Genomic DNA, 25,745 nt, shown 5'->3' on the forward strand with positions numbered 1-25,745 from the left:
ATGATGATGATATTATTATTATTATTATTATTATTATTATTATTATACAGATGAAATTAGTGTCCATTGAATTCATCTCTTGCTCATTATACATGACAAAATGTCTAGCGAACAGTGGGATCACAATCTCACTTTGGCTATACTGCTGTAAATTTATCTGTACCATTGTGATTACATTACTGGGATTTACTGAAGAATATTTCTGCATCTTGAACTGTTTCTATGTATTTTGTTAATGCCCTTATTGACTTTGCAACATCATGTTAGGTGTTGTTGTTTGAAAGTTTTAATAATAAAATAAATTTTAATGAATTTTACTTATATGTTTTCCCCCTTACATGCTTTGACTCTTGATCAATATTATGCCATTTTTAAACGTAAGAAATGTGTAAAATCAATATTTGCTGTCAAAAAATAAATTGTGTGATTCCCTTGTTTTTAGATGGTAACAGGTTTAATTTTGTAGCAGTATTAAAAAAATGAAAGGGATTGATGGCTAAAAAGAATCTTTGATACCATCTCTGTCAAAGAAGCGACAATGAAAAATGATTCTTGGACTGCTGACAGCAATAAGTAAGAAAAAATACTCAGTACATTTAAATATTCAAATGTGCTTTGGCTGTAATGATAAATGGCAACCGAAAACCAGAATCAAGTAGCTATTGATGCAGAAAATGAAAAGGTGTGTGTGTGGTGGGGAGGATTAACCAAAAAGGTGTGAGATTGAATAGCGTCAGTTTCATGCTATACAATATTTTCCTCAGTTATTAAAGTGGAAGTGTTTGTTCTTAAGGCAATATTGCTCTTTGCAAGTCTTCATCTAATTATCACTGATGTAAATTAATGTCTCATTTATATGTCATTCTTCCAAAATGTAAAAAAATGTAAGCCAAAGATATATACCAATAAACTCAAGAGACATACACAGGTATGTAAAACTGTTTTGAGGTAATTACCATGGTAAGGATAATTGGAAGTTATACTAGCAGTGACGTCCCCGTACATATTTCAGTGCGGCGCACAACTGTGGAATGTATAGATTCTCACTAACTGTCACGTGGCTCCCATCCAGAGTTAAATGATAAGTAGAAATGCAGCTTCATTGCAAGCAACCCAAGCATATCCCAAATGGGAGTTCCTTTAAATGGTGCGAATGCTGTAAAAACCTGTTTTTCAGTGCTGTTTTTGCCTGTTGTGATGTATACAGTGGAGTTCACTGGAATGAGGGACAGAAGGTGCATAGGAGGGAACAGGGGAGCAGTATAGGATACCATTCACAGCACCCTAGTCATCAGTGAGAGGAACGTGCACCAGATTTTAGTTCATAACTTACTTACTGGGTTTCAGCTGAACCATCAAGGATGTAATTATGCATTTCTGTTCTTATTATCGTTATCATGAGAACAAAACTGTCCATGTTAGCATCTATTAAAGACTGTACATAGAAATTAAAAGGTCCAAAGTGAAAAGGACAAACGTTTTCTGCTCGGGCTCCAATGTGGTAGAATGACCTCCCTGTAGCACTCAGAACTGCTGAATCTCTATCAACATTCAAGAAGGGTCTCTAAGCACATCTCTTTCAGACTCATTTCTCCCCTTCTCTCCTATATGCTCGGTAAACATATACTGTTATTTTAATTGATTTAAAAAACTCTACATGCAGTTGCACGTGTAATGTATACTGGTTTATATGGCGGCATGTGACAAATCGACTGTTGATGTAACTCACTTTAGTTTTCTGAAAAGCGTGTCACTTTGGAGAAAAGCACCTGCTAAATGAATAAATGTAAATGTAAACGAGGGTGGAAAGGATGAGTGTTCCTATTTTAAAGATGCCCACTTTAATTTGGAACCGTAATCAGGTTGATGATTGTCGAGCAGCAATTCAAAGAGCACCCATTCTCTGATCCGCCTACTGTCTTATTTTTTGTCCGTTGGATCTTGTCTCTGTGATGCCGCGTGCACGGCGATGCGATGCTACAGTACGCAGCCTTGTCTCTGTATAAGTGTGTCGTACGGTTTTCCCCATGCCCTGATCATTTCATTCGTTGGCCAACCTGCAGGGCAACAGCATTGAAATGGACACCTGGGCACCCAAGAAAAGCCAACTGCTGGCCCGAGCAGAGTCGCTGCGGCAGAGCGGCGCCGAGCTGCCGGCTGACTTCGAGGAGCGAGCGAGCGCGCTCGTACAGAAGTGGGATCGGCTGCAGGTAACGTAACTCGGCCGTCGTTCACAAGTCGTCAGATGGTACCTCGCTGTGCATGCAAGAGTGCTGAAGAGGTGGTCCTCGAGTTATGACATATTCAACTTACACACATCCAGAAGACCATCCCATCAACCTTATTATACTAGGGGGCAGTTGGTAGTGGAGCGGTCAACACCGCCTTTGGACCCAAAGATCGCAGGTTTGAATCTCACCTCCAGCTGTAGTACCCTTGGGCAAGGTACTTACCTCAAATTGCTCCAGTAAAAATTACCCAGCTGTATAAATCGGTAAATAATCGTGAGTAGCTTAACATTGCAAGTCACTTTGGAGAAAAGCACCAGCTAAATGTATTATTTTCGAGTCCCAACATTTGGTCGTAATGTCAGACGATGACCACTCCATCTGCTGCATGGCACCGTACTTCTCATTGTTTGGATCTGAGTTAGCATTTAGGTGTCCGGCAGACGTTACGTTTTGTTTCCAAAACTTTTTTTACGTTTCATTTTTTTTATTTACAATAGCAAGCAGGCGAAAAGTGAGTATTCTGGTGGTAAATGAAAGTGAAAATAACACAGCGTGTGTGAGAATAAGGCGGTTTGCAACTTACGACGAAGTCATCGGGACGGATCCCCCTCATCATTGGAGCCCCACCTGTACTGTAAAAATAGGTGATTGTCGCAGTTCCCACTTTTCTTGGAGAGGGAGCGGAAAAAATTTGTGTCGTTCTCAGTGGCGGGGCTTCCGTCCTCTGGGATGTCACTAAAGCCCGCTCTTGGCTGGACTAAACCGAGCGAGTCCGGACTCGTGCCGGAACGTAGCGGGACGACAAACAGACCTCGGGCTCCTTCTGCTCCAGCTCTTATCTGGGACAGACATTCATACAGTACGTAGAAGTGCGAAGAGCAGTCAAGCGCCGTGTACCAATAGAGCCTCCCACTGAGTTCTGACAGGGCAGTTCCTAACTTGGATATCATCCAGCCCAGGAGATCCTATCTACTACAACTTCCTTGATGGTGTTATTAATTGTGCGGGTCGACGCGCGATCCTTATCGGGGGGTTCAACTGCGCCTTGCTTTTAAAAGCTAATTTTGGATTTATCATAGCCCATCTAATCCATTACATGAAAAAATATAATTGCGGCTTTGCAATTATCAACCTCACACCAGCGCCGCCCTCCTGGCATGTTCCGTGCGAACGAGCGCCGCACCGCGAAGAAGCACGGCTACCTCTCCGGTCGCGACAAAGCGCTACCGTCGAAGCGTAACGCTCGACAAAACGGTACCGTCGCTCGTTCGCGGGGCTCCGTTTGTGCCCGGCCCGCTCGTGACATCTTTGCAGGGACGTCGGAGCAAGGCTTCCCGGCAGCGGCGCCGAGGCCGACGCTCTTTGCAGGAATCGCGGAGAAGGCCCCATTAGGCCGTGGGGGTGATCATCCTGCGGTTGCTCCACGCTGGCAGCCAGGGGCTCCCTCCTCAACCCGGCGCACAGTTCCGCTTTGTTTAGCTGTTTATTTGCTTGGGAAATTCAACTAGGGACGGGTGTCACGGCAACAGACTGCGGTGAAAATAAAACATCGAGGCACAACAGGAAAACAGGTTTGTTATATAAAAGCCAAAATGATTTGTGAAGGCGGGGGGATAGAAAGACGAAGTACAAATTGATTCTGCCACCGACTTGCGTGGAATTCTCCCCAGCGCCAATAGCAGACGCCCCAGCTGCGGTGTCTGAAACATGTCTAATACATGAGCAGGAAGGGGAGAGAGTACGCGGTTTGTTTCGCGCGTTCCGTACACAATGGAATCTGCAAAGGCGTGTAGGGCCCGCTGTTTTTTTCGCCGCCACCTATCATCTGCGAGTCAAAGCATCGAGGGCAGAAGGTAGAATTAAACAAAATTAGCATATGCATTATTCTCCAAAGCAAGAGTTTTAATTTAAAACTAAGCACCAAAGAACCCGAGATTGTTTCCAGCACAGTAATCAGTGTTAATTAACATTTTTTTTTTTTTTTTTTTTTTGCATGACAGAAAAAAGTGCTGACATTTTGAACGGGGTGCACATGTTTTAAAAAAAAAAGCGAGAGGAAAAAAAAAAAAAGTTGTGTTTTGCTGGGAATTTTTCTTTTATTCTAGGTGAGCGGCGTGGAAGTGGTGCTCCATGAGAACGAAACAAACGGCAGTGGTGCGGAGAGTTTAATCTGTGCTCCTCCGCTCCCAGTGCTGCGCATTACGGCATCTCAATTGCATATTAAACAAGCCTATCAAGTCAGACATTGGCATCTGCTGTGCTGACACAAATTGTGAATTAAATGAAATTGATGTCCTCTGTCGTATATTTATGAAGACAGACCATTCTCTGAAGTATTCTGCTTATGAAGAATTTATGATTGCAAACTGTTCCAGAACAAAATAAAGTGGCAATAAATTCCTTTTTTGTAACCCGACCCTCCAAGGGCATTGAATTCACCTCCTGCTGCCGCATTTGTCACAGCACAAAAACAATAGCTAAACCTGAAATCCACCGAGAGCTTTCAAATTATCAATATTCAAACGAGGGAAAGAGAAAAAAGGGCCTGTGTGGGAGGGGGTGGGGTGGGGGGGTTGGGGGGGGGGGGGGGGGGGGGGCGGTCGGAGAATGCAGGCAATGTCCTTTACTGGGAGTTAAACACTTTGGAAAGTAACAAAGGGGCACTTATGGGGCTTTTCAGGGGGAAATTATTGACTTGAAAGAAAACAGTTTAGCGAAACGAGCACAGAAATGTTCAAATGTTCGCTGTGTGGCACTAGTTACCCAGCATATGTTGCGTGTTACTCCTCCTTCTGCCATTACAGAAATTAGGGTTTGGGGAGAAATATTTCGACCTTTTTTATGCTCACCGCACGCAGTTTTTCTCCTGTTTTAAATTCCGTAGGGAGTTATTAAAAACAGCGAAAAAGAAAAGATACATTCGCCCAGGTTTACAGATTGCACGCCTAAATCATTGCGCTAATGTTTGTATTTTATCATCAGGACTCTAAAACACCCTCCGCTGACTCATCGCCTCTTTGTGCGGTAAACAAAGGTTCAATACGAAAGAAACACCACCGTGTTAATAAAATAAGTCATTATTGAAGATGCAAAGGGGATGCAAAGGGGATGGAGAAATTACAGAGTGGTTAATTGATGCTGTGCTCTGAAATAGCCACTTCATCGCTGACTCATAATTACATCAGTTACCATTGTGGATACTTGCAGAAAGCGCACACAAAAAGAATGACAATTACACCGAGCAGTGTACGTTTTAATTATACTTAAAAAAAATGTCTATGGATAAATATATACAAATGGCTTCTTTCTAATTTCTGAATATATCTGTATGTATTCACAAATTATATATTCCGAGTATGTATATATATACACACACACACAGATATGCAGATATAAATGCATACATATATAAATATATATAGTATATTACATATTGCTCTGCTGGGGAGGCTATTTTCCGGGGCAGGTGGATGCTTCTGCAGCACATATGCGGGTCTTCTTTCAATGTGATGCTATCAAAGGGATCATGTGCCATTTTTCATAAATTGCTAAAGACATCATGATCTTCGTAGTATAAAAGCAAGAGTTTCAACTTCGTTTACTGTGTCTTTCATTATGGTCAGGAGCTTTAATTTGTAGGCAAAAACAGAGCTTCTGTTTCTGGCCAAAGCGCTTTTGGATATTTCTGTCTCAAGTTTTTGTCAGTATTATCGGAGACGACCACAAAATACCCCCAGTACCTCGTTACACATTTTATAGATGAGGGTTACCGCTTTTCACACACGTAGGGCGTCGGAGGTCGAATGCACAACAAGCAAAAAATATTGTGTGGGTCTATCATTTCCGGCTGGAATTGACGTGCAGCAGCAAATCTAAGAAGAGAAGAGTGTCGCAGGTCTCAGTCGTATAAAAACGTTTAATTCATTTTTTATTTATTTTTTCCACATATAGCATCGGGGATCTGGTGTTGGAGAGGAATCCTTGTCGAGGTTGATTTTTTTTCCAGTCGTCCCCTTTATCTCTGTCTATCCTCTTTTTCTCTGTGCTTTATTAGAGGACCCTGGGGGAGCTCGTGGGGGCCTCAAACCCCAGCAGCCCTATCCAGGAGCCCCGGGGCCTGCTCTCCCCAGAGACCAGCAGCATGCTGAGACAGCTGGAGAGCCGTATCAAGGAGCTGAGGGGCTGGCTGCGTGACACGGAGCTCTTCATCTTTAATTCCTGTCTGCGGCATGACCATGAGCACGACCCACAAGCTGGCAAGGAGCTGCAGTACTTTAAGGTTAGCACCGAGCTATCAGGCAACATCGGCGCCTTCTCATTATCTGCTTTGAGCCTCCGTGTACTTATCTGGAACTGGCTCGGTACAAATCTCCAAGCGCTCTGCTAAAATATTTGTTTAAAATCTTATAATATTACATTTTAGCACGGCTGGCATTGTAGGGGTGAGAACTGTTGCCTTGCAGTGAAAAGACCTGGGTTCAAATCCGCATACGTGCTGCAGTGCCCTTGAGAAAGGTACTTACCCGGAACTGATACAAGTAAAAATTACCCACTGGAATAAATGGGCAAATAATTGTAAGCAGCTTAGTGTACAAACACTGGAAGCTGCTTTAGAGAAAAGGGTAAGCTAAATGAAAAAGTGATGACGGCGACGAAAACGTGTTTACATATAAAATGCATTATCGAAGCGATGCATCGCACACTGGCCACTATATTAGGTACACCTAGATAGTTCCATCTGGGAACCTCTTTTGCCTCCGTGAATTCAGCAGTGAGGTGTCGTATGCAATCCGAAAGGTTCTTGGGCTATGCCGGTTTGACAGTGTCGCACCTTTTCTACTGTTTTTTGGCAGCACGTTCGTTTAGCTCACTTCACGTTGCACCTCATCTTCTTGTTCTGAGCTCACAGGAGATGAACCCAGAATGGTCTTCTGCTGCTCTAGCCAGTCTGCTTCAAGGCTGAACAAGTTGTGCGTTCAAGGATGCCTTTCTGTACGCTGCTGTTATTTTTGCACTTGGGACTTCCACTTTGGACTGACAAGTCTGGCTCTTCTCCACTGACCTGCTTCAATGACAAGGTGTTTTTTTTCCTACAGGAGTGGTGTTAAGTGGATGTTTTGTTTACCATGCCATTCTCTGTAAACTACACTTTTTCGTGTACAGAAATCCCATAAAGCATGGATGAGTGACCCATTACAAGTAGTGTATCTAGCAGCGTAAGTCACTTTGGTGAATAAGGTGTGTGGGCTCATGACACTACACAGAGTTCATTGGAAGGTGCTTTAGAAAAAAGCATCTGGTAATTAAATAAAAGTAATTGTAAATGTAAAGGTAGCTATTTCTGAGGAAACAGTACAACTAGCATCAATGAAGATGTCTCCTTTAGGGTCACTTGCATCCAACAGCGTAGGCAGAAACAAGTCCCCTGAACAGTATTGTTCCACCCCCACAAACAAAATAAATTAATTACTACTGGAATTCTTGTGGCTCCTATTCAGGTGTGGGGCATCACAACTGTCACTACCATTCACCCCACTACCAATGGCCCTGTTTAGAGCACATGCCGTGTTCATTGCAATATTCATTGCAAGACTACCTGGACCTACAAACCGTGTCTACATGTTTTATATACTGAGTTGCAACCACATGACTCGCTAACCTTGGGGGTGAGTTGTACAGTACAGGTGTACTCATAACAGCCTGGTGTACCTAATAAAGTGGCCAGTGAATGAGAATTTCACTTTTACTGAACTGGGTGTCTTTAAGGTGGTTAATAGAAAGGCCACTGACCAAAACACATGCAATTGCCTTCTATTTTTTTGCTTTTGTAGGCAGTCGTGCCTCAACACCACAAGGCATTTTGCCAATACTTTCATTTTATAAACTTTCACAACAAAGCAGGTCATTATACTAATTTATGTTCCAAATGTCAGAGTAGCTTTGCTTTGTGAAATTGCTTTCAATAACTCAGGCCAAAATACAAATTCCTCTAACAGACCAGGATCTTTTCATATAAAAATCATTTGACTACTTTTAAAGTGGTGAAGCTCAGAGAACTGCTGTTCCTGGAAATATATGGGAAGTGATTTTGTAACAGAATATCAAAATGGACAGCATGGGATATTAATCAAGCAATGTCAAAACATGTGTAGTACAGATTATTACACTTTAATGCTTAGTGACAAATAGAATAAATAGCAAAATCCATTTAAACCTATTGTACATAAAAGATACTGGGTGTGAAATACTGTTGTCTTGTAGGGCAAACATACAACACTATGTATAGGAGAAAAATCATTCATTTATTTCTATGGAATGAGCTGAGTGAAAACATAAAGATTATAAATACACCCATTCTGCACATAATAGAGTTTATTTGTTTTGTGGAATAATGGAGAGTTGCTGTTGTTGGGGTGTTGAACTGCCATAATTTCTTATGGACAAAATAACTGGTTCCCCGATGAAAAATATGTCAACTAAAATTCAATAAAATACCAAAATAAAGATGTTTTATGGGTTACAATAACATTAACTTTTAAATATTTGTGACAATAATGACTATTTCTGGAATATCTTTTAATGTTATTTTCCATTCATTTATTCATTCATTCTTTCATTATTAATAACGGCTTGTCCAATACAGCGTCAAGGAGGTCCAGAGCCTTTCCCAGAAGCTTAGGGCATGAGACATCCTAGATTAAGCCATTCTTATAATATCACTCACAGATGTTTATGATATATACAAATAAAAGAATTTACTTACCCTGAAGTGATATAGTAAAAAATTACCCAGCTCTGTAAATGGGTAAATAATTTTAAGTTGCTTTGAAAAAAAAACATTGGTTGGATTAATCAAGAACAACAACAGCCATAATAATAATAATAATAATAATAATAATATGAGATCCGGTATTTCAGCTGTGATTTATATTTACCGGGAACGATGGTTGCAATTGGTTGTCAGTGTGACATGAGGACTCAGGAGGTATAAAGGTGGTTTTGTTATGGAAGAAGTGTGACCATATTAATAAATTAAGCGAAATAGACTTACTTATATCACAGAGGGACAAAACCTTATGAGTTTTACACACCAAGTGTGTATCTCTATTCTACAGAATAAAATTCCCATTGTGGAAGGAAAATGACTGCGTGAGGAGTAAAAATGCTGTTGTACATAATAATAAGTCTGTAGTATAAAGAAAGGGTATATATTTTCATCCACTATTGTAGCAGTTTTTTGTTGTATGGGACCCTGTTATATGACAGCTGAATGTCCTGATAACAGCACTTCACATGGCCACAAAAGCCTTTACCATGAAAAGCGGAAAGACATGCTCTAAGCAACAAAACATAAGTAAAAATAAACAGTGTCTCTGTTTTTTTTGTAGATCTGCTTAAAATTGAACTATTTGCCATGAAAAATTCCAGTTGTGCTGAAAAGGCATCGAGCTTTCTTGTCCTGAGCTTTAAAATCCTACGGTTTTGTGGCACTAAAATACATGCAACTGCGTAACACTATAAAAGTACAAAGGCACAGGAAGTAAACGGTAAATTACTTATTATATATATGGTTAAGTTTTTCTGCTCCATTCTTCTCATAGTTTAATCTGAAATCTCAGACAGAGACTCTCTCCTTTTAACTTGAGAAAGATTGTTAAAATACTTAGTAATATATTGAAATATTTAACAGAGCTAAATGTTGAGTGCCCTTCAACGGTGCTTTAACCAAAATGCCACTTAATCCCATTTTAAATGTAAAAATATAACATGACCGCAATATTAATTTTATTTTTTCTTTGCATTATTATGAGTTTGCAGAAGTGTCATTATGAGTTTACAGAAATAAGGATTACACAAAAAAACTTTTTTTTATGTGATTAGTAGATCCTGCTGCATATTTGTGCAATTTGCTATTGATTAAAGTGGCAGCGTTGAACTCTGAACAATAATCAAAGCAAAATGTGCTTTATTTTTCCTACCGTTAACAGGTTGCGATATTCTCTAGGTACCAAACTACTGGTATAGCTTCATCTTAATTCCAGAGGAGATGCCTATAATGTATGACTGCTTAGCAACTAGACTGACACCGTTCTGGAACAATTATAGTAACAAATCCTATATTAGCAGTAATAAAAGAACAAGTTAATTCATCTTGTTGAACAGTCAACTGATTTTCAAGGAGCTGCTAAGAAGGAGATTTGTCCAGTTTCTCTGTGCACCCAGAGCTTGTGCAATAAATACTATTAATACCCATTCAAAACTCCGAGAAGCTTGAAGAGATGAAGTACAATATTAGAAAAGACGAGGCTCCTGAAATCAATATTTATTCACTGGGAATTCAAATGTTTTCTCCATCTTTGTTACAAGTTCTTGCTTGGTTTTTATGAGCATACGTGTATTAAGAACACTTCCATGTAACTCGTGTGGTATCGGGCACATCGCACCATGGGTTTGGATGGGGCGAAGAAGGATGTAGAGGCAGTGTTTATCTTGAACGATTTATTCAAACATCGGTACCAGGGAAATAATACTCTTGGTCCAAGGACCCTGTTTTCTCTAAGACCAGGACCTCAAGCTAGTCTTCCCAGGCTTTCTCTCAAGACACTCGTAGATGCAATCACCCCATCATTTTCCCTAGAAGTGCCCCCAGTGGTTGCACACCCACATTTCACATTTTTCCCACAATGCAACTATTTACATTAGATAGGTTTCCTGCCTAAAACAGTGACGCAAGTCGTTACAGTATTATTTTTCAGCGCATTTCCCTGCTCTGAAAGCCTTGACATCTTACACAGTAGCACAAGTCCAATGGCTGTCTTTCTTGTAATAAATCCAGAGCAGTCCGGCACCTCTGTCCCCATGCAGAGGCAATTACACCTGACTGTGAATTTATGTTCCAGCCACTATTGTTCATTAGTCTATTTGCAGTATTGATTAGGTGCTGTTTTGAGCTTGAGTCAAATGAGTTAGAAATTGTACACATTTTACTCTGGGCTTCAGGGAGGAAGAAATTCAGAGGAAGAGCAAACGCTGCAGAATTATAAAAACATCTCTTTTCTACCAAATGTTGATTTGATACCCTTTCATTCTTAATCATTGTTCAAAAACAGCTGAAATGTATTTATTTCAGTTTGAACCCCCTTTAACAGATTTCATAGAAAAAGATTTATTGTACTTTTCTGCAGTGACACATAAGTAAACGACATCATTTAGTCCATGCAGGAATAAAATCAGCTCAAAAAGTGAAGGAATTCTTACTGACGTGTAAACCACAACAGTTTAACCATCAAAAGTGCATTCAGACCAAATGTAAAGGTCCTCTACGTGTACCTGGTTGACATTTCATAGTGGTTCTGAAAAATACCAACTTACAAGAAAGGGGCATTTTCCTCTTTTTTTAGGTACCACTTTTTTGCCACTTGATATATTAGGTAGTGACCAGAAGTGACAGTTGTCCTCATTTTAAGTTAACTACATTTCGTCTCTATCTACCTGAGCATGAATATCTGTCCTGAAATGTGGCATATGTGTAGATATATATATAGGTTTTAATAATGTTACATGATTTACTGATCTTGACTCAATGCAAGAAAGACAACCGAAAACTCAACATTTTATACTATACGCTTTCCAGAATGTTTTAATTTTCAATGTAGGAGCAGATGACTTATTTCTGCCATATTCAAGTGCCTTTTCTCAAGCAGGGTCCTTCTTTTATTTATTAGTTTATGGAAGGTATCTGTTTTAGCATATGTACCATAGATTATGTGAAATAAATGTAATAACTGAAAGGCTCAGTCAAGAAGCGATGGTGTCCTTTTAGTCATAAACCTTTCACAATTGGTTATAATCCCCAGTGTTTAAGAGGATTACTATGATTTCGTCATCAAGAAAACTTTCGTTTTTCATACATTCTTTCACACTTTTTGGGTCAACATTGTTCATTCTTATCATTAAATCTCCCTGTAATCTCTACCATAGAGGAAGAATCCAGTTTGTGGTCATGACTTGTAGCTTGAATCCGCACAACACTGGACTTCCAAGCACCACTGAAAGATGCATTACTACTAGTGGAAGGCGCATTACTTTGTTGGACACATAGAGTGACCCGCTCCAATCAGCTCTGCTTCGGAGAAATCAGGTGTGACACCTAGAGGACCAAGGAGTCTACTGGAGAGGTGCTGCCAATAGCGCTGGTGCCAACTGATTGGCGACCTGGGCCTACTCAAAGGCTGCATGTGGAAGGTCAAGTCCAATCTCCATTTTCTTTAAGCCCTGGACCAGCCACATGGCCCCTACTGCCGCCCCTTGACCACTTACCTCTGGCAGGGGCCCCGTTCATTTTCCATTGCTCTCATCCAGCTAATAAAATGTGACAGCGCAGATATAATATCAATACTTTCTCCATGATTAGGAATGAGGAACTCCCATCCTTCAGAGAGTACAAACCACATTAGGCTACTGCAAGCGCTTGTGTGTGAAAGTGCCAAATTCGCTGTTAGATTTTCATTGCATGCTAATGGGCTGCAGACAGGTAGCGGCCATGGGAGACCTGCACATTACAGGAAAAATCGACAGGCTCCACGGGGCATTATTTTCATTATATGTCTGCAGAGCAGTTTTTCATTTACAGCACTAATGAGAAAATGTCCTTATTGATAGTATTGTTATTATCGTGTGCAGGTTGTTTGCTTGATCGCATTAGGGAAAATTGGGCCTCGTTCATAAAGCATTAGTCTCATCTAAAATTCACAACTAGATTTGATCTTAGAGTAAGAAGCTGCTCTAGTTAAAATCAGTTATTTCGGGAGTTCTGTCCTGACACTTGACACTTGTCCTCTTTGTGACTCCATAGTGACAAGTAATAAGGCCAAGGGTGCCCATCAGCTTTGGTATCAAATATGATATCTTGATGTACGGTGGCACAGCGAGTAGCCCTGCTGCCTCATAGAGCCTGGGTGGTGTGAGAGGGCATGGGTTTGATCCCCACTCAGTCCGTGTGGAGTCTGCATGTTCTCCCCGTCTCTGCATGGGTTTCCTCCCGCAGTCCAAAGACATGCTGTTGAGGTTCCCCCATGGTGTGTGACTGACAGAGAGAGTGTGTTCTGCTGATGTATGGATGAGTGACCCAGTGTAAGTAGTGTATCTAGCAGTGTAAGTCGCCTCGGTGAATGAATAAAGTGTGTGGGCTGATAACACTACATAGAGTTCATTGGAAGCTGCTTTGGAGAAAAGGGTCTGCTAGATAAATAAATGTAAATATTTTAGTTGTATGGAAAATGTGTGTGAAAAAGAAATGTTACTGCTACAGTCTAGATGGTTCCAACTGAACTAGGAAAGCGATAAGTCAGAAGCTCTCTAATGTCATATTATGGAAAAAAGTGTCTCTTGTGTGTCCGTGTGTGTGTGTGTGACTGAAGGAGACAGAGAAAGCAAGTTAGTTATGTTGATGGACAGGCTTAATTCTTTTTATTGAAAGTAGCTGTGTTGAAAATCACTATACTTATCAAAGCTAAATGACGTATAACTATATGCATATAATTACTGAATTTATAGAGCATATCATACAACATATATAACGATACAGTGACATGTATAATGTGTACAGGCATATTACATGCTCTAATATGGTCTCTACTGTCTCTTTAAACCTTCATCAGAAGTCTAACTCGGTGTAGGGAAGTGCATTGCGGATTTTAAATCCTCTGCACAAATGACTGTAAAGTGATGAAAACTGTGTGAAGCATTCTAAATATGTTTGGGAGAACAAATTTTCTCTCCATGCATTCATTAAACTCATTTGCGATAATATGTCCTTGTGATTTTAATTGACTTAATCAACAAATATATTTAATCAGAGGTTTCTAATTAATGATAATTGATTGCATATCCAGAGGGTCACTGTCGATGGAAGAATTCAGACTAGAGCAAATTTTCCTGTTCTGATCACAAAAGAGCTGAAACGAAGGGGTGTTGTCACTGTAAGCATGCCATAACCATTTTCAACAGAAGTTAAGCACAAATCAGAATGAAAGGGAATAAATGGAATATATATCTGAACGGTCAGTTTGATTGACTGGCTTCCCGTCCAGGGTGTACGCCCCCTCGGCCTTGCGTCCAGTGCTACTGGGATAGGTTCTGGACAATCACAACCTTTCTCAGGACAAACGGTTATTCCAATTGGATGGATGGATGGATGGATGGATGGATGGATGGTCGGATGGTCGGATGTTCAGATGGATGGTCAGTTTCTATCAAATCTCTGTGCAAATTGTATGATTACTGTGTATTTTTTAATACATATATAAATTAGAATCATGATTTATTCTTTAAGTGTACAATACAAAACCTAACCATTGAAAATATGAAATCATCTCAAGGCTTATTACTACATTGAATGGGAGCACCTGCAGAAGGAGAGCTTGTCAATGCGACATTATTTTAATGTAGGAATCCCGCAGTCATGGGTTTATTCCAGGGCTCTTTGTTTTGGTGTTGAGGCACTTCTATAAAATTCTTTATCAGTGTCAGATTTTTTTTTCTTTTTTCTTTTATCCTTTTCTTTTTTTGCTGAAACAACATTTGCCATTTATATTTTAAGCATGCCAGGCGAGCAGAGATGGCACTCACTTGACCTAGGTTCAATTTGAAAATAATTAAGGGGGATTTTAGTCCTCCAGGTCCTGGAGAGAGTGAAGGATTAAGCAACGTGATCAGACTGTTTTCCCATAAACAGGACAAGCACTTCATTCACTTCAGTGAGCAGCGCTATACAAAAAAGTGCACGGAGACAAAAAAAAAGCCCTCCGTGTCACAGATGCATATTTACTGTCCTATTAGTGGTAGGATCTGATTTCCAGCCCTGATAAGTGTGTGACCTGGAGATTAATATGGCCCACGAGATTGATCGCGCTCAACAATAAAGCAACGAGAGGATTGTGATGAGCTCTCGGAAAATAGTCATCTCCAGCTTTCGCAGATTGTGTCGCTGCCTCGGCACATTACTTGCCAGCTGGTTCTTAGATACCTTTATTAAAAGTACCTGATGAATATCTCATCATGGAGCTCTATCATTGCTTTCTGGCTATCAGGGGAAGGGCGATGGAGAGAGCGCTTCTTCCACCTACTAGGCTGGGTCAGCTGCCCAGTTCTTGGCCCCGGAACCCCACGGAAATGGACTCGCCGAGTATCTCGGGTGACCGTCGCGTCGTACAGCGAGTGGTCACCGTCTCCGTCGGCCACGGAACAACCCCCCAACCCCACCTGCCGCTATTTGAAAAGCTTTTTAGCAAATATTGGCATACCGTATCTGAGTCTCTGTGTCAATAAAGCATGACTCGATGGGGGGGAGAAGTCATTTTGTGAAGCCCAGCAATGCAGAAACAATGAAGAGGCAGATTTCGTGGACTTTTATGAAATATAAAAACAGGGTACTCCACTCGGCTTTTAATGATATAGAGCCTGGTTTTTGTGCCTTTTAATCTAACAGAGTGGAGCGGCGGTATTGATCGGAAACCGGCCCTCTATTTTCTCTTTACGTACCTCTAAATACACGGAGGCGAACCCGAGCTACTCGCAGAAAATGCCCCAGAATGTTTTACACTGTCCATCTGTGGTGCTCCATCTTTTTTGTTTCCAGAAAAAACAATAAGGTGATTCTGCAACCCGTTTAAAATAAAGGCACAATATTGCTCCCAAAAATCTGTGTCCGACAGCCGGGGAATTATTTTCTTGTCCAAGGCAGTGCGTCTATGTGTACGGTCTGATATCGAAGCGCTTGTTTTCATGTTAAGGCCTTTGTCGGTTTTATTTAGGGACCCCCCGCCACCACCCTTTCAATTTGTTGTGGGCAACAACTTTATCATTGTGTGGTGAGCCTTACTCCTTTGTTCCCCAGGAGAAAAGCGTTGTTTTTTGCAATCACATTACCTGTTTAAAAGACAAAGGAACTAGTAAATATATGCTAAAACAGGAGAGGAAACTGCTGAGCCAAAATCCAATTTAGATGTAATAGTGTTTAATATTTATTAGAAAATGTAACGGAATGCATTGCCTAGCAAGGGGATTTACATAAATTGTAGTCGGAGTGTTTTTGTCCTACAAGAGCGGTGCAGGAGACAGCCATGGTGGTGCTCTGCCCACACTGCCATTGCTGCATATTAAAGCAGGCATCTCCGTCCAGGTATGGGATCATCAGCATTTCCGACACAGTGCAGCAAAATCTGGCTTTTCTTACTTTTCTATATTTTTTTTTTTTTTAAAAAAAAGAAAAAAAAAAAGGAAAGCGTAGCACATGTTGTAGCATTTTCATTACACGTGTGTCAAATTGTGCCGGAACAGAAGAACGCACCCATGTGGCCACATGGAGCAGGATGCACACTTTTTAATATTTAATATTTCACCTGTTTATGGGAGGCATAAAAGTGGAGGGTACCTTGATTTACATCTTCCTGACATAGCAGGCTGTCGTGGAGACCTCATCAGCCTCACGGGACCAGGCCCACATGCCCATGGAGGAGGCAGATAGAAAAGGTGGCTGCAGAATTTGACCAAGTTCTCGAGACATTATTAGAAGATGTGATGCGCCAATATACAGAATAATAATCCTTCAATAGTGCTTTTTCAGTATTAATTTACCTGATGCTGCATGTTGCCTCCTTCATTGAAATTAAGGCTTTTTATAAATTATGTTGGATATTTTAGAAATACCAGTGTTCTCTCTGCGACAGAGTTGAAATGTAGTAATCTAAATTAGTGTGCAGTGGAATACATCAGTAAACAAGATGCTGTAGAGACAACACAGCATCCAGAGGTGTCCAGAGCACACGGCTGTGAAACAGATTTGCTATGCGTGTCCAGGTGCGTGGGTCAGAAAAGGGCTGGAAGGGGCTGCGAATCAGTGTACAAACTACGGTATTTCTGACGATGTCATGCAAACCTGGTAATATAACACACTGGAATGTAATCTGCATTGTGCTCAGTTTCCGCAGATTCTCTTTGAAAGCTCCTTGGGATCCATGATGAGGATCTGATTTGCAAACATTCGTACAAACAGCAGGACCTCCGATAGACAGGTGTACTGATTCGGAAGGCAACTGAAACAATGTAATTGTACACAGGTGGTCTCCAATCAAATAATTATGTTGACCTCTGAAGACAACTGATTGCACATTGTTTATTGAGGTGCAAAGGGGTGAATACTTATCTAATTAATTATTGTCGGTTTTTATTTGTAGTTCATTAAGTAAAAGATTTTTTTTTTTTCCACAATGGAGTAATTTCACTCAATCGCCGCAAAAAAAAAAAGAAAAAATTATCAAATAAATTTGTTTTTATTTTATAAATGTAGGAAAATAAAAAGATGACAATGGGGGTGAATACTTTTGAAAGTCATTGTGTAGCATCCGGAAGCAGGGCCAGTTAGTAGCACAGTTGGTGGAGTTGTTGCCTTTGGACCTCTTGGTTCTTGGTTTCCATCCCATTTCTAGTTGTAGTGTCCTTGAGCAGTGTACTTACCCTGAAGGGCTCCACAGAAATTGTCTGGCTGGTTGTCGGTCATTTAATTTCCCAAAGTCACTTTGGAGAAAAACGTAAAATAAACAATTTTGTTTTTACGGTGCCTAATTTATAGGAAAATATTCTAATTAAGGGGGGTGCGGTAGCGCAGTGGGTTGGACCAGGTCCTGCTCTCCAGTGGGTTTGGGGTTCGAGTCCCGCTTGGGGTGCCTTGTGACGGACTGGCGTCCCGTCCTGGGTGTGTCCCCTTCCCCCTCCGGCCTTACGCCCTGTGTTGCCGGGTAGGCTCTGGTTCCCCGTGACCCCGTAGGGGGCAAGCGGTTCTGAAAATGTGTGTGTGTGTATTCTAATTAAGGGGGGTGCGGTAGCGCAGTGGGTTGGACCAGGTCCTGCTCTCCAGTGGGTTTGGGGTTCGAGTCCCGCTTGGGGTGCCTTGTGACGGACTGGCGTCCCGTCCTGGGTGTGTCCCCTTCCCCCTCCGGCCTTGCGCCCTGTGTTACCGGGTAGGCTCCGGTTCCCCGCGACCCCGTATGGGACAAGCGGTTCTGAAAATGTGTGTGTGTGTGTGTATTCTAATTAAAAAACAAACAAATGTACCGTGTAAAGGACTGGAATCCAGTTCAATTAACCCTGCACCCTGTTCTGCGATAGCCTCTAAAACACCATTACTCTAACATAGACAAGCGGTGAATCAAAGTGAGTGAGTGAGTGACATATAGCAGCGGACCAGTTACAACTACTTTCTAAGCACATCAAAATAATACTCATAATTCACTGTCGCTTTTGTTTGTTGATTTATGTGTATTTTATTTACTGATATTTTCTTGATACAGTACCAATAAGTTGAGAAGTGACGCTGTCTCGTAACACAGCTCCTGAAGCTCATATTTAATATTTCATTGAACAGGAAATACAATCATTTCTTGATCATTTGCACACCTTTAGGCTACACAATGAAATTGCTTGTCAGTGTCAATAAGCGCTCTGGACTATGAATACTCTTTGGCTGCCGTCTCATTGCTACTCACCCCTTCTTTCCTCAGTATTTCCGGTTAACTTCTGGTCAGCAAATTGGAACAATAAACCCCAAGTGTAAAAGTTGATCAGGGAAAGCAAATTATTCTTTTTTTTTTCCAAATGCTGGCATCTCATCCATCGTGTAAGGGTGCATCACGCTTTGGTTCTAGGGCAGTCTACATGCCACCGTGACCCTGACTTGGACAAGCAGATAATGATAGAGAGTGACTGTGTCAATGACTAGACTGAAATCATACTTTTAATGGAAGTCGGTAGCATAGTGGTTAGAGTGTAAAGGTTACGGCCTTTGCATTCCCAGGTTCGAATCTCTCGAATGCCTGTAACACCCTTGAGTGACGTGTTTACCCTAAATTGCTCCAGCGAAAATTACCCAGCCATACAAATGGAAAACTAAATCTAGGTAGATTAACGTGGTAAGTTGCTTTGGTGAAAAGCATCAGATAAATGTGGAGACATTATGAAAAACTCTTCTGTAATTGGTATGATTCCAAGGGACATTGACATGCAAATGAACATTGTTCTGTGGGTACTGTACATATTGTCTACCCAGCAGCCAAGATGAATGCATTCCTCCTTCTTCCTCTGTCCAGTCTCTATGCTCAGAGGTGCGAGAGAGGCACAGGGGCATGGCCTCTGTCCTGAGGCTGTGCCAGAAGCTGCTGGAGGAGCAGGAACGAGCCGGACCCGACTCGGAGCACCAGGCCCTGCAGCTGCTCACCGTGAACCTGGAACGTCGGTGGGAGGCCATCGTCATGCAGGCGCTGCAGTGGCAAACCCGCCTGCAGAAGGCCCTGGGGACAGAGCAGGTACAGATCTAGAGTGAAAATGCCACTTTTGAAGTGTAAACCAACACTTAAAAACCTAACAGCCGTCTATACAACCACATCCAAATATTTAAAATCTTAAGGACAGGTGCTGCCTAACTAACAAAATGATAAAGCTGCAAAACTAAATAAATGGCTTCAAGCCATATTCCATGTAGTTCAAGATGGAAAAATCACTGCAGTGCACTAGACCTGAAAAATTATATTTACTGTAGTTTTTGACAAAACACACCAGGAATTATTCTGTAGTATTGTCATCTTACAAAGAAGTCTGCCAACAATAATTTTTCGTAAAATGAACTGGAGCATTAGTACATCACAGCACAATAGTATAATTCAACATCAGACATTGATTTGAATAAATGTATGCAATAATTATGTGTTCAGACTGGCAGATATCAAATCTGAATACACCAACCGGAATTCTATGGTATTGGTGGTTATTTCATATTATCGTTTTTTTTGCTTTTTGTTCGCAAACTTCATCTTCAGCTCGTTTCGAGTTTTCTTGATCATTCTGATTAGAAAACTGAAATTAATCTTAGGCTTCCAACGAACTCAATGTATCAAGAAACAAAATGAGCTGAAAAGCCATAGAAAAATGGGATAACTTGATGCTATAATTTAACATTTTTGTGTAGCCTCAATTTTTCGAAATGACTAATTCATACATGCATCATTACTAATATTTTTTCTATATATCAAACAGAAATAAATATACTTCAAGTAATATTTATTTTTCAGCTTGGCAATAGTTCGGTAAAATTTTGCATGTGCCGCAGGACTGCGAACACAGTCTCGAACTTGTTAGTTCTCTCCATGGTCTCGGTAGTGACCTCCTCGGTCCTTGTCCCGACTGGCGCTGTTCCGAACCCCGTCAATTACACTGAGTGAGCTCAATTTATTGAGTGCATCTACTGAGATGTTCATGAAACCGAATTAGGTTGAACAAAACGAACACAGAGCCCTTGGCCTCAGGTCCCCTCCCCCCACACCGATCTGAATGTTATAGCAGTTGCCCTTTCCGCTGTGTTCTGATAATAGTAGTTTTACTGAAGGATCTGTTTTCCAGAGCCTTCGTGGTGGTTCTGCTACTCAGCGATCTAATAAAATCACGGTAACTGGCGAAATATCAGTCGCACCTCTGACTGATGATGCCCCATCTTTTTTTCCCCATGCAAATGATCTTCCCCGTTATAGCACGCCTTGTTTCTTCGCCCCACATCGTCTTCCAGCTCCCGTAAATGACAGCAGCAGAGCAAAGGGAGCTGCTGTTAACACAGCAAACCTGGGGAAACTTGTACCGCTGTCGGCCGTGTCGGAACACACTTGGGGGAGAAGACAAATTGCGAGACATTCTTGGAGTCTGACCTTGCAGATACAGAGAGCAATTTTACGTCGTGAAGTGTGAAGAACAGGAAGAAAAATGCTTGCTTGTTTGTTTATAAATAAACAGTCTTTGCTCGATGATAAAACAGCAATTGTCCTTTTCAAAATTCAGTCTTGGAAGATTTTTCTCACAGCTTTCAGACGTTTGCAGTGCAGCTCGACACAAAATGTATTATGGCAGCATGCTTATTTTTTAAAACACCACCTTGAGAATGCAGTTTTGTCAGCACCAGGCTTTTAGAAAGTTCAGAAAAGTTTTTTTTTTTCTTTTTTTTTTTTTTGGTCTTCTGGGCTTTTTAAGCTTGCTTACCTATAACTTAAATTAGCCCATATACAATACGTGCACTTATTTTATGAGAAATGTCTGACTTACTTTGTTGCGTAGCTGAATTTTCAGCAAATCTTGAAAAATAAGACAAAGTAACAAAGAAAAATGAATAGTTACAAGAAATTAATGTATAACATATCAACATCTAAATTATAAACAGTAACAATAAAATGTAATGTCATTAATAATACAAGTTTCAGTTTTTTTCCAGGATACTTCAGTTTACTACAAGTAAAGGAAGATAGCAAAATTCTTTTCGCTTGACTAATCTGACTGATTATTTCAGATTACATCAGAGAGATGAAATTAAAGAGTATAACCTTTTCTCTCATGATTTAGAGGGAAAGTAGTGGGTACATTTATGAAATTAATGTATCTGCACAGATTTTAAAATTACAACAAGCCTTGCTTTTGGTCTGCATTAGGAACAGCCATCCACCATTAACAAATGGAAACAAATTATATGGCGTATAGCGTTGAAGATGTTGTATTTACTATTAACGTTGGTCAGCCTACAGAATTATTTAATATAATTCAAATGTAATCAATTTCAACATTGGGCCTTTATCACCATGTTAAAATATTCTGGGGGAAAAGCCAGGATAGCAGAATTTCAAAGACAGGCGCAGAGGCAAACCTGGCTGTATATGGTAACTTTACAAAGTTTGGAAAGCAATTTCTTAAAGTTATGTGCTCACAAAATTAAAAGTATTCAAAAAGATCATCTGAAACAGTTTAAAATGCAGTCCACAGCTAAAAAAATGTAATACATTCTTTTTATGCATACTCTCTTGTAGGTTCCTGGGAATATCATTGAACCTGCATTTATGGACCTCCATGCACCAGTTGAAGACTCCTGGGAATGGGATGATATGGACATCAGTAATGACCTGATTAGTCTCAATGCAAAGTTATGTGAGCTTGATAAAAAACAATGCCAAATGCCCAAGTTGACCTTGGAATCCCCAGGAAATAGTTCTCAGGTCTTAGATCCAAATCAAAGTCATCCTCAAAGAGACATTCAGTCCCAAGGTATAAATTTGGACTCTCAGGCCTCCCATTCAAACATCTATCAAGTATACAGTCTGCATCACATAGACCTGTACAACCGCCCTGAAGACACCTTCCGAAATAAGACTAATGTCACCGCAAAACACCTGCTGATGAAGAGCTTAAGCAAAGACTCCTCATTCTCTTCAGCTGAATCTATACCAGACCTTTTAGGAGGAATCCTCTGCAAAAAACAAGAGCAATGTAGTTTCTGTGGGGATTCGGCCAGGCGATCCGGGAGTGAGAGTGGCATCATGAGTGAAGGGGACACTGAGACCACAACCAACTCTGAGATCTGTGTACTCAGTCAGGTAGAGGATGCTGGAGGCAACCTCCCTATGATACCTGCCAGAAGTGGGTTCTCACCCAACAGTGGTCTAGTGTGTGATGACGATGATGCCAACTGTATTTTTGATGAAGAGTGCAAAACAGCTTTTTTGATTGGTCACCAAAATTCTGAGCCAGCAAAGAAAAAGAGAGATGAATCTGTGGAAAGAAATAGGAAGCACAGGAGAGACCTAATGGAGATCACTCCCAATAGTGTGAAGCCTGACGCAGAAGATCTTGACCCCATTTCCTTCAGCGCAGCTCCACATGATGAGAAAGGGACTTCAGATGGAAAAAGCAGAAAAGGATTTGCTAGCATATCCCAGGGGTCCTCCCTTGACTCCCTCTTTGTAGCTGGAGATTTATTTCTGTCCAGCAAAGACACGCTCCATCGCAGCACATCCCTCGAGAGCTGGCTGGCCCCATGTAAGAGCACAGAGGACACTGGAAGCCAGCATAGCTTGGGGGATCTGGGGCTGGCTCCAGAGTCCATGGGGGAGCTGAGCAAGAGGACTCTAGAGCTTTTGAAGCGACTGGAGAACATCAAGACCCCTTTAGCCCAGAAGATGGCACGTAGTGTCTCTGACATCACCCTTCAGAGCAGCTCTCTACAGCTTTCAGGGCCCAGGCAGCTGTCTCTAGGAGTGGCCTCGTCGATGAATGAGAGTTCAGCACCTTCACCGACTGAGCTGACCAGCGCCGAGGACACCTCTGTGGGTTCAGAAGACCTAACAGTGCAGAAGAATTGCCTGGGGGTCTCAAATGACTCTTTTCGCAAACACTGTCACGGTCAACCTCCACCTGATGAGACCGATGCCAGCATCAGCATGGTGGTGAATGTTTCGTGCACCACAGCTTGCACAGATGATGAAGATGACAGTGACCTTCTCTCGAGCTCCACTCTTACACTCACTGAAGAAGAACTTGGCATCAAGGATGATGAAGACTCCAGTATTCCTTCAGATGAGGAGTATATTGAAGGCAGCTTTGCTCTGGGTTTGGAGTACATGAAGAATGAAATTCAGAACTGGATTAAGCCAAAGTTTCAATCCAAGGAAAAAAGTGAACTGGACCTAGGAGATGAGCTTCAGTGTGGTACCTTCACCCAAGAGAAAGAACCACCTGCACTGGCTGTAAACGATCGTCGTCTTTTAAGCAGATCACCGTTGAAGGTTGTGGAGTCCAACACTAATGAAAAGAACTCTGTTCGGCAGAAGGACACTAATACCCAGAAGAGAGAAGTTAGTAGAAGCTACATGAGACAGCTTGTGGATGACATGGAGAATGGCAATGTGGACAACTCTCAGGTGAAGGGAAAGGATGAAGATGATGAGTTTTTGAGAGAGGAGGGAAGCCTGTTTACGAAGACTGGCGAATCCTTCAAGGATTGTTATATTAGTTCAGTGAATTCTGGTGATGCGGTCATGGATATCAAAATCAACCTCACAGATCTTCCTGCCTCACAAGGCATAGAGTCTAAACTGGAGAGGCAGCTGAGCGGTGAGATTCCCTGCTGCAGCTCCAGCCGACCTTCAGCAAGTATGTCATCCATTGGTGACTGCACAGGTTCTCAACAGTGCATGCAAGAAGTCATGCATGGAAACAACTGTCATGAGCACCTCGCTTTCTATCAAGCCCATGCCACAGATTCGCCAGGCTGTAGCCGCTCTTCCACCCCACCTGAGGAGGAAAAAAGTGAGGACGTGCACAACTTTGTAATGGAAATCATTGACATGGCCTCTGTAGCGCTCAAGAACAAGGACCAGGAAGTTCCAAGTCCCACCCCAGTAGCTCAGATCCGAGACAAAGTGCTGGAGCACTCCCATCGGCCCATCCAGCTGCGCAAGGGCGACTTTTACGCCTACCTGTCCCTTTCTTCCCATGACAGTGACTGTGGTGAAGTCAGCACTTGCATAGAGGACAAAAGTAGCACCCCGCCTCCCCGTGACTTTAGGCACACCATAGAAATCAAAGACAAAGAGCCTCTATTTAAGGCCTGCACTGAAGAGGTCTACCTGGGTCCCCCACTCTGTTACAGCATGTGCATGAGCCAGAAGCCGGGGAAAAAGCCGTTCAGTCCCAATGACTGTTCCTCCCCCCGGAATGAAAGAGACCAAAAACCTCCACCACCCTGCACTGAATACCAAAAAGCACCTGGTATTTCTCCAGGAAGTACAGCTGGGAGCCAGTTAGAGTGCCATAATGAGGCTGCTTATCTTAATCCTTTACCATGTGAAACCCTGATAGACACTGTTGAATGTTTTGCAGATACTAAAATGCTTGAATCCAATATTTCCCCTGTAATGACTAAGATAAGAGTCTCTTGCTCCAGTACAAATCCTTTAAAAGAGGATGGCAGCCTTTATATTAATCCTAAAATTAACTGTCCTCAGATAAGAAAATGTGATAGAGATGAAAAAGGCCCTGCTTCACAGCAGATGAAACAGAAGAATGTCAGAAAAGGATGTAGTTCTCTCCAGGAAGCTCAGTCAACTCACAAACAGGTGGGTTTAGACATCATACCACACAGTATCTCTTCACAATAGCACCGTTCTGCATCTTTACCATATTTATCTCAATAACTTGTTTCGCAAGCCATATTTTGTTTCTGCACCCCCAATTCACCCTAAATGTTATTCGCAGGAGGACTTACTAGCTCAGATTTAAACATTTTAAGGTCTGCAGAATATTCATAATCAGACAGATTATATTACGATTCATAAGCAGAAATGCTGCGTGAATCATTACTTAATTTCATGAGTGAATTAGCATGTATTTTAATTTTTTCATAAGCTTTAATTCCTGTCTGTGTTGTGATAACCCCTGTGGAATTGCAGTTTTACCATTCCGGACCTGTGAACGTTTAGGGTGTCTGACCTGACATGCCGATCTTTCGAAATTTCCCAGGGAAAATAGGAATTGCATATTGATCAAACAAATAGTTGTGTTGATCTGAAAATAAGATACTGGTATATAATACATTTGGACAGTTAAAGGATTCATGTTGGAAGCATATGAAGTATTTCCAATTTTTTTTCACCT

The 25,745-nt window shown here is 41.5% G+C and overlaps 1 protein-coding gene across 1 annotated transcript in view; it reads left to right on the forward strand.

Moving 5' to 3' along the window:
• The window catches only part of akap6 (A kinase (PRKA) anchor protein 6), a 140,043-nt gene that overhangs the window by 109,878 nt on the left and 4,420 nt on the right, over positions 1-25,745 (forward strand). Inside the window, exons 10-13 of the mRNA XM_029250634.1 lie at positions 2,064-2,210; positions 6,286-6,510; positions 19,376-19,591; positions 22,124-25,207. Coding sequence (XP_029106467.1) covers positions 2,064-2,210; positions 6,286-6,510; positions 19,376-19,591; positions 22,124-25,207 — 3,672 coding nt within the window. The remainder of the gene's footprint in view (positions 1-2,063; positions 2,211-6,285; positions 6,511-19,375; positions 19,592-22,123; positions 25,208-25,745) is intronic.

The sequence above is a fragment of the Scleropages formosus genome, chromosome 3 (assembly GCF_900964775.1).
Source record: "Scleropages formosus chromosome 3, fSclFor1.1, whole genome shotgun sequence".
NCBI lineage: Eukaryota > Metazoa > Chordata > Actinopteri > Osteoglossiformes > Osteoglossidae > Scleropages > Scleropages formosus.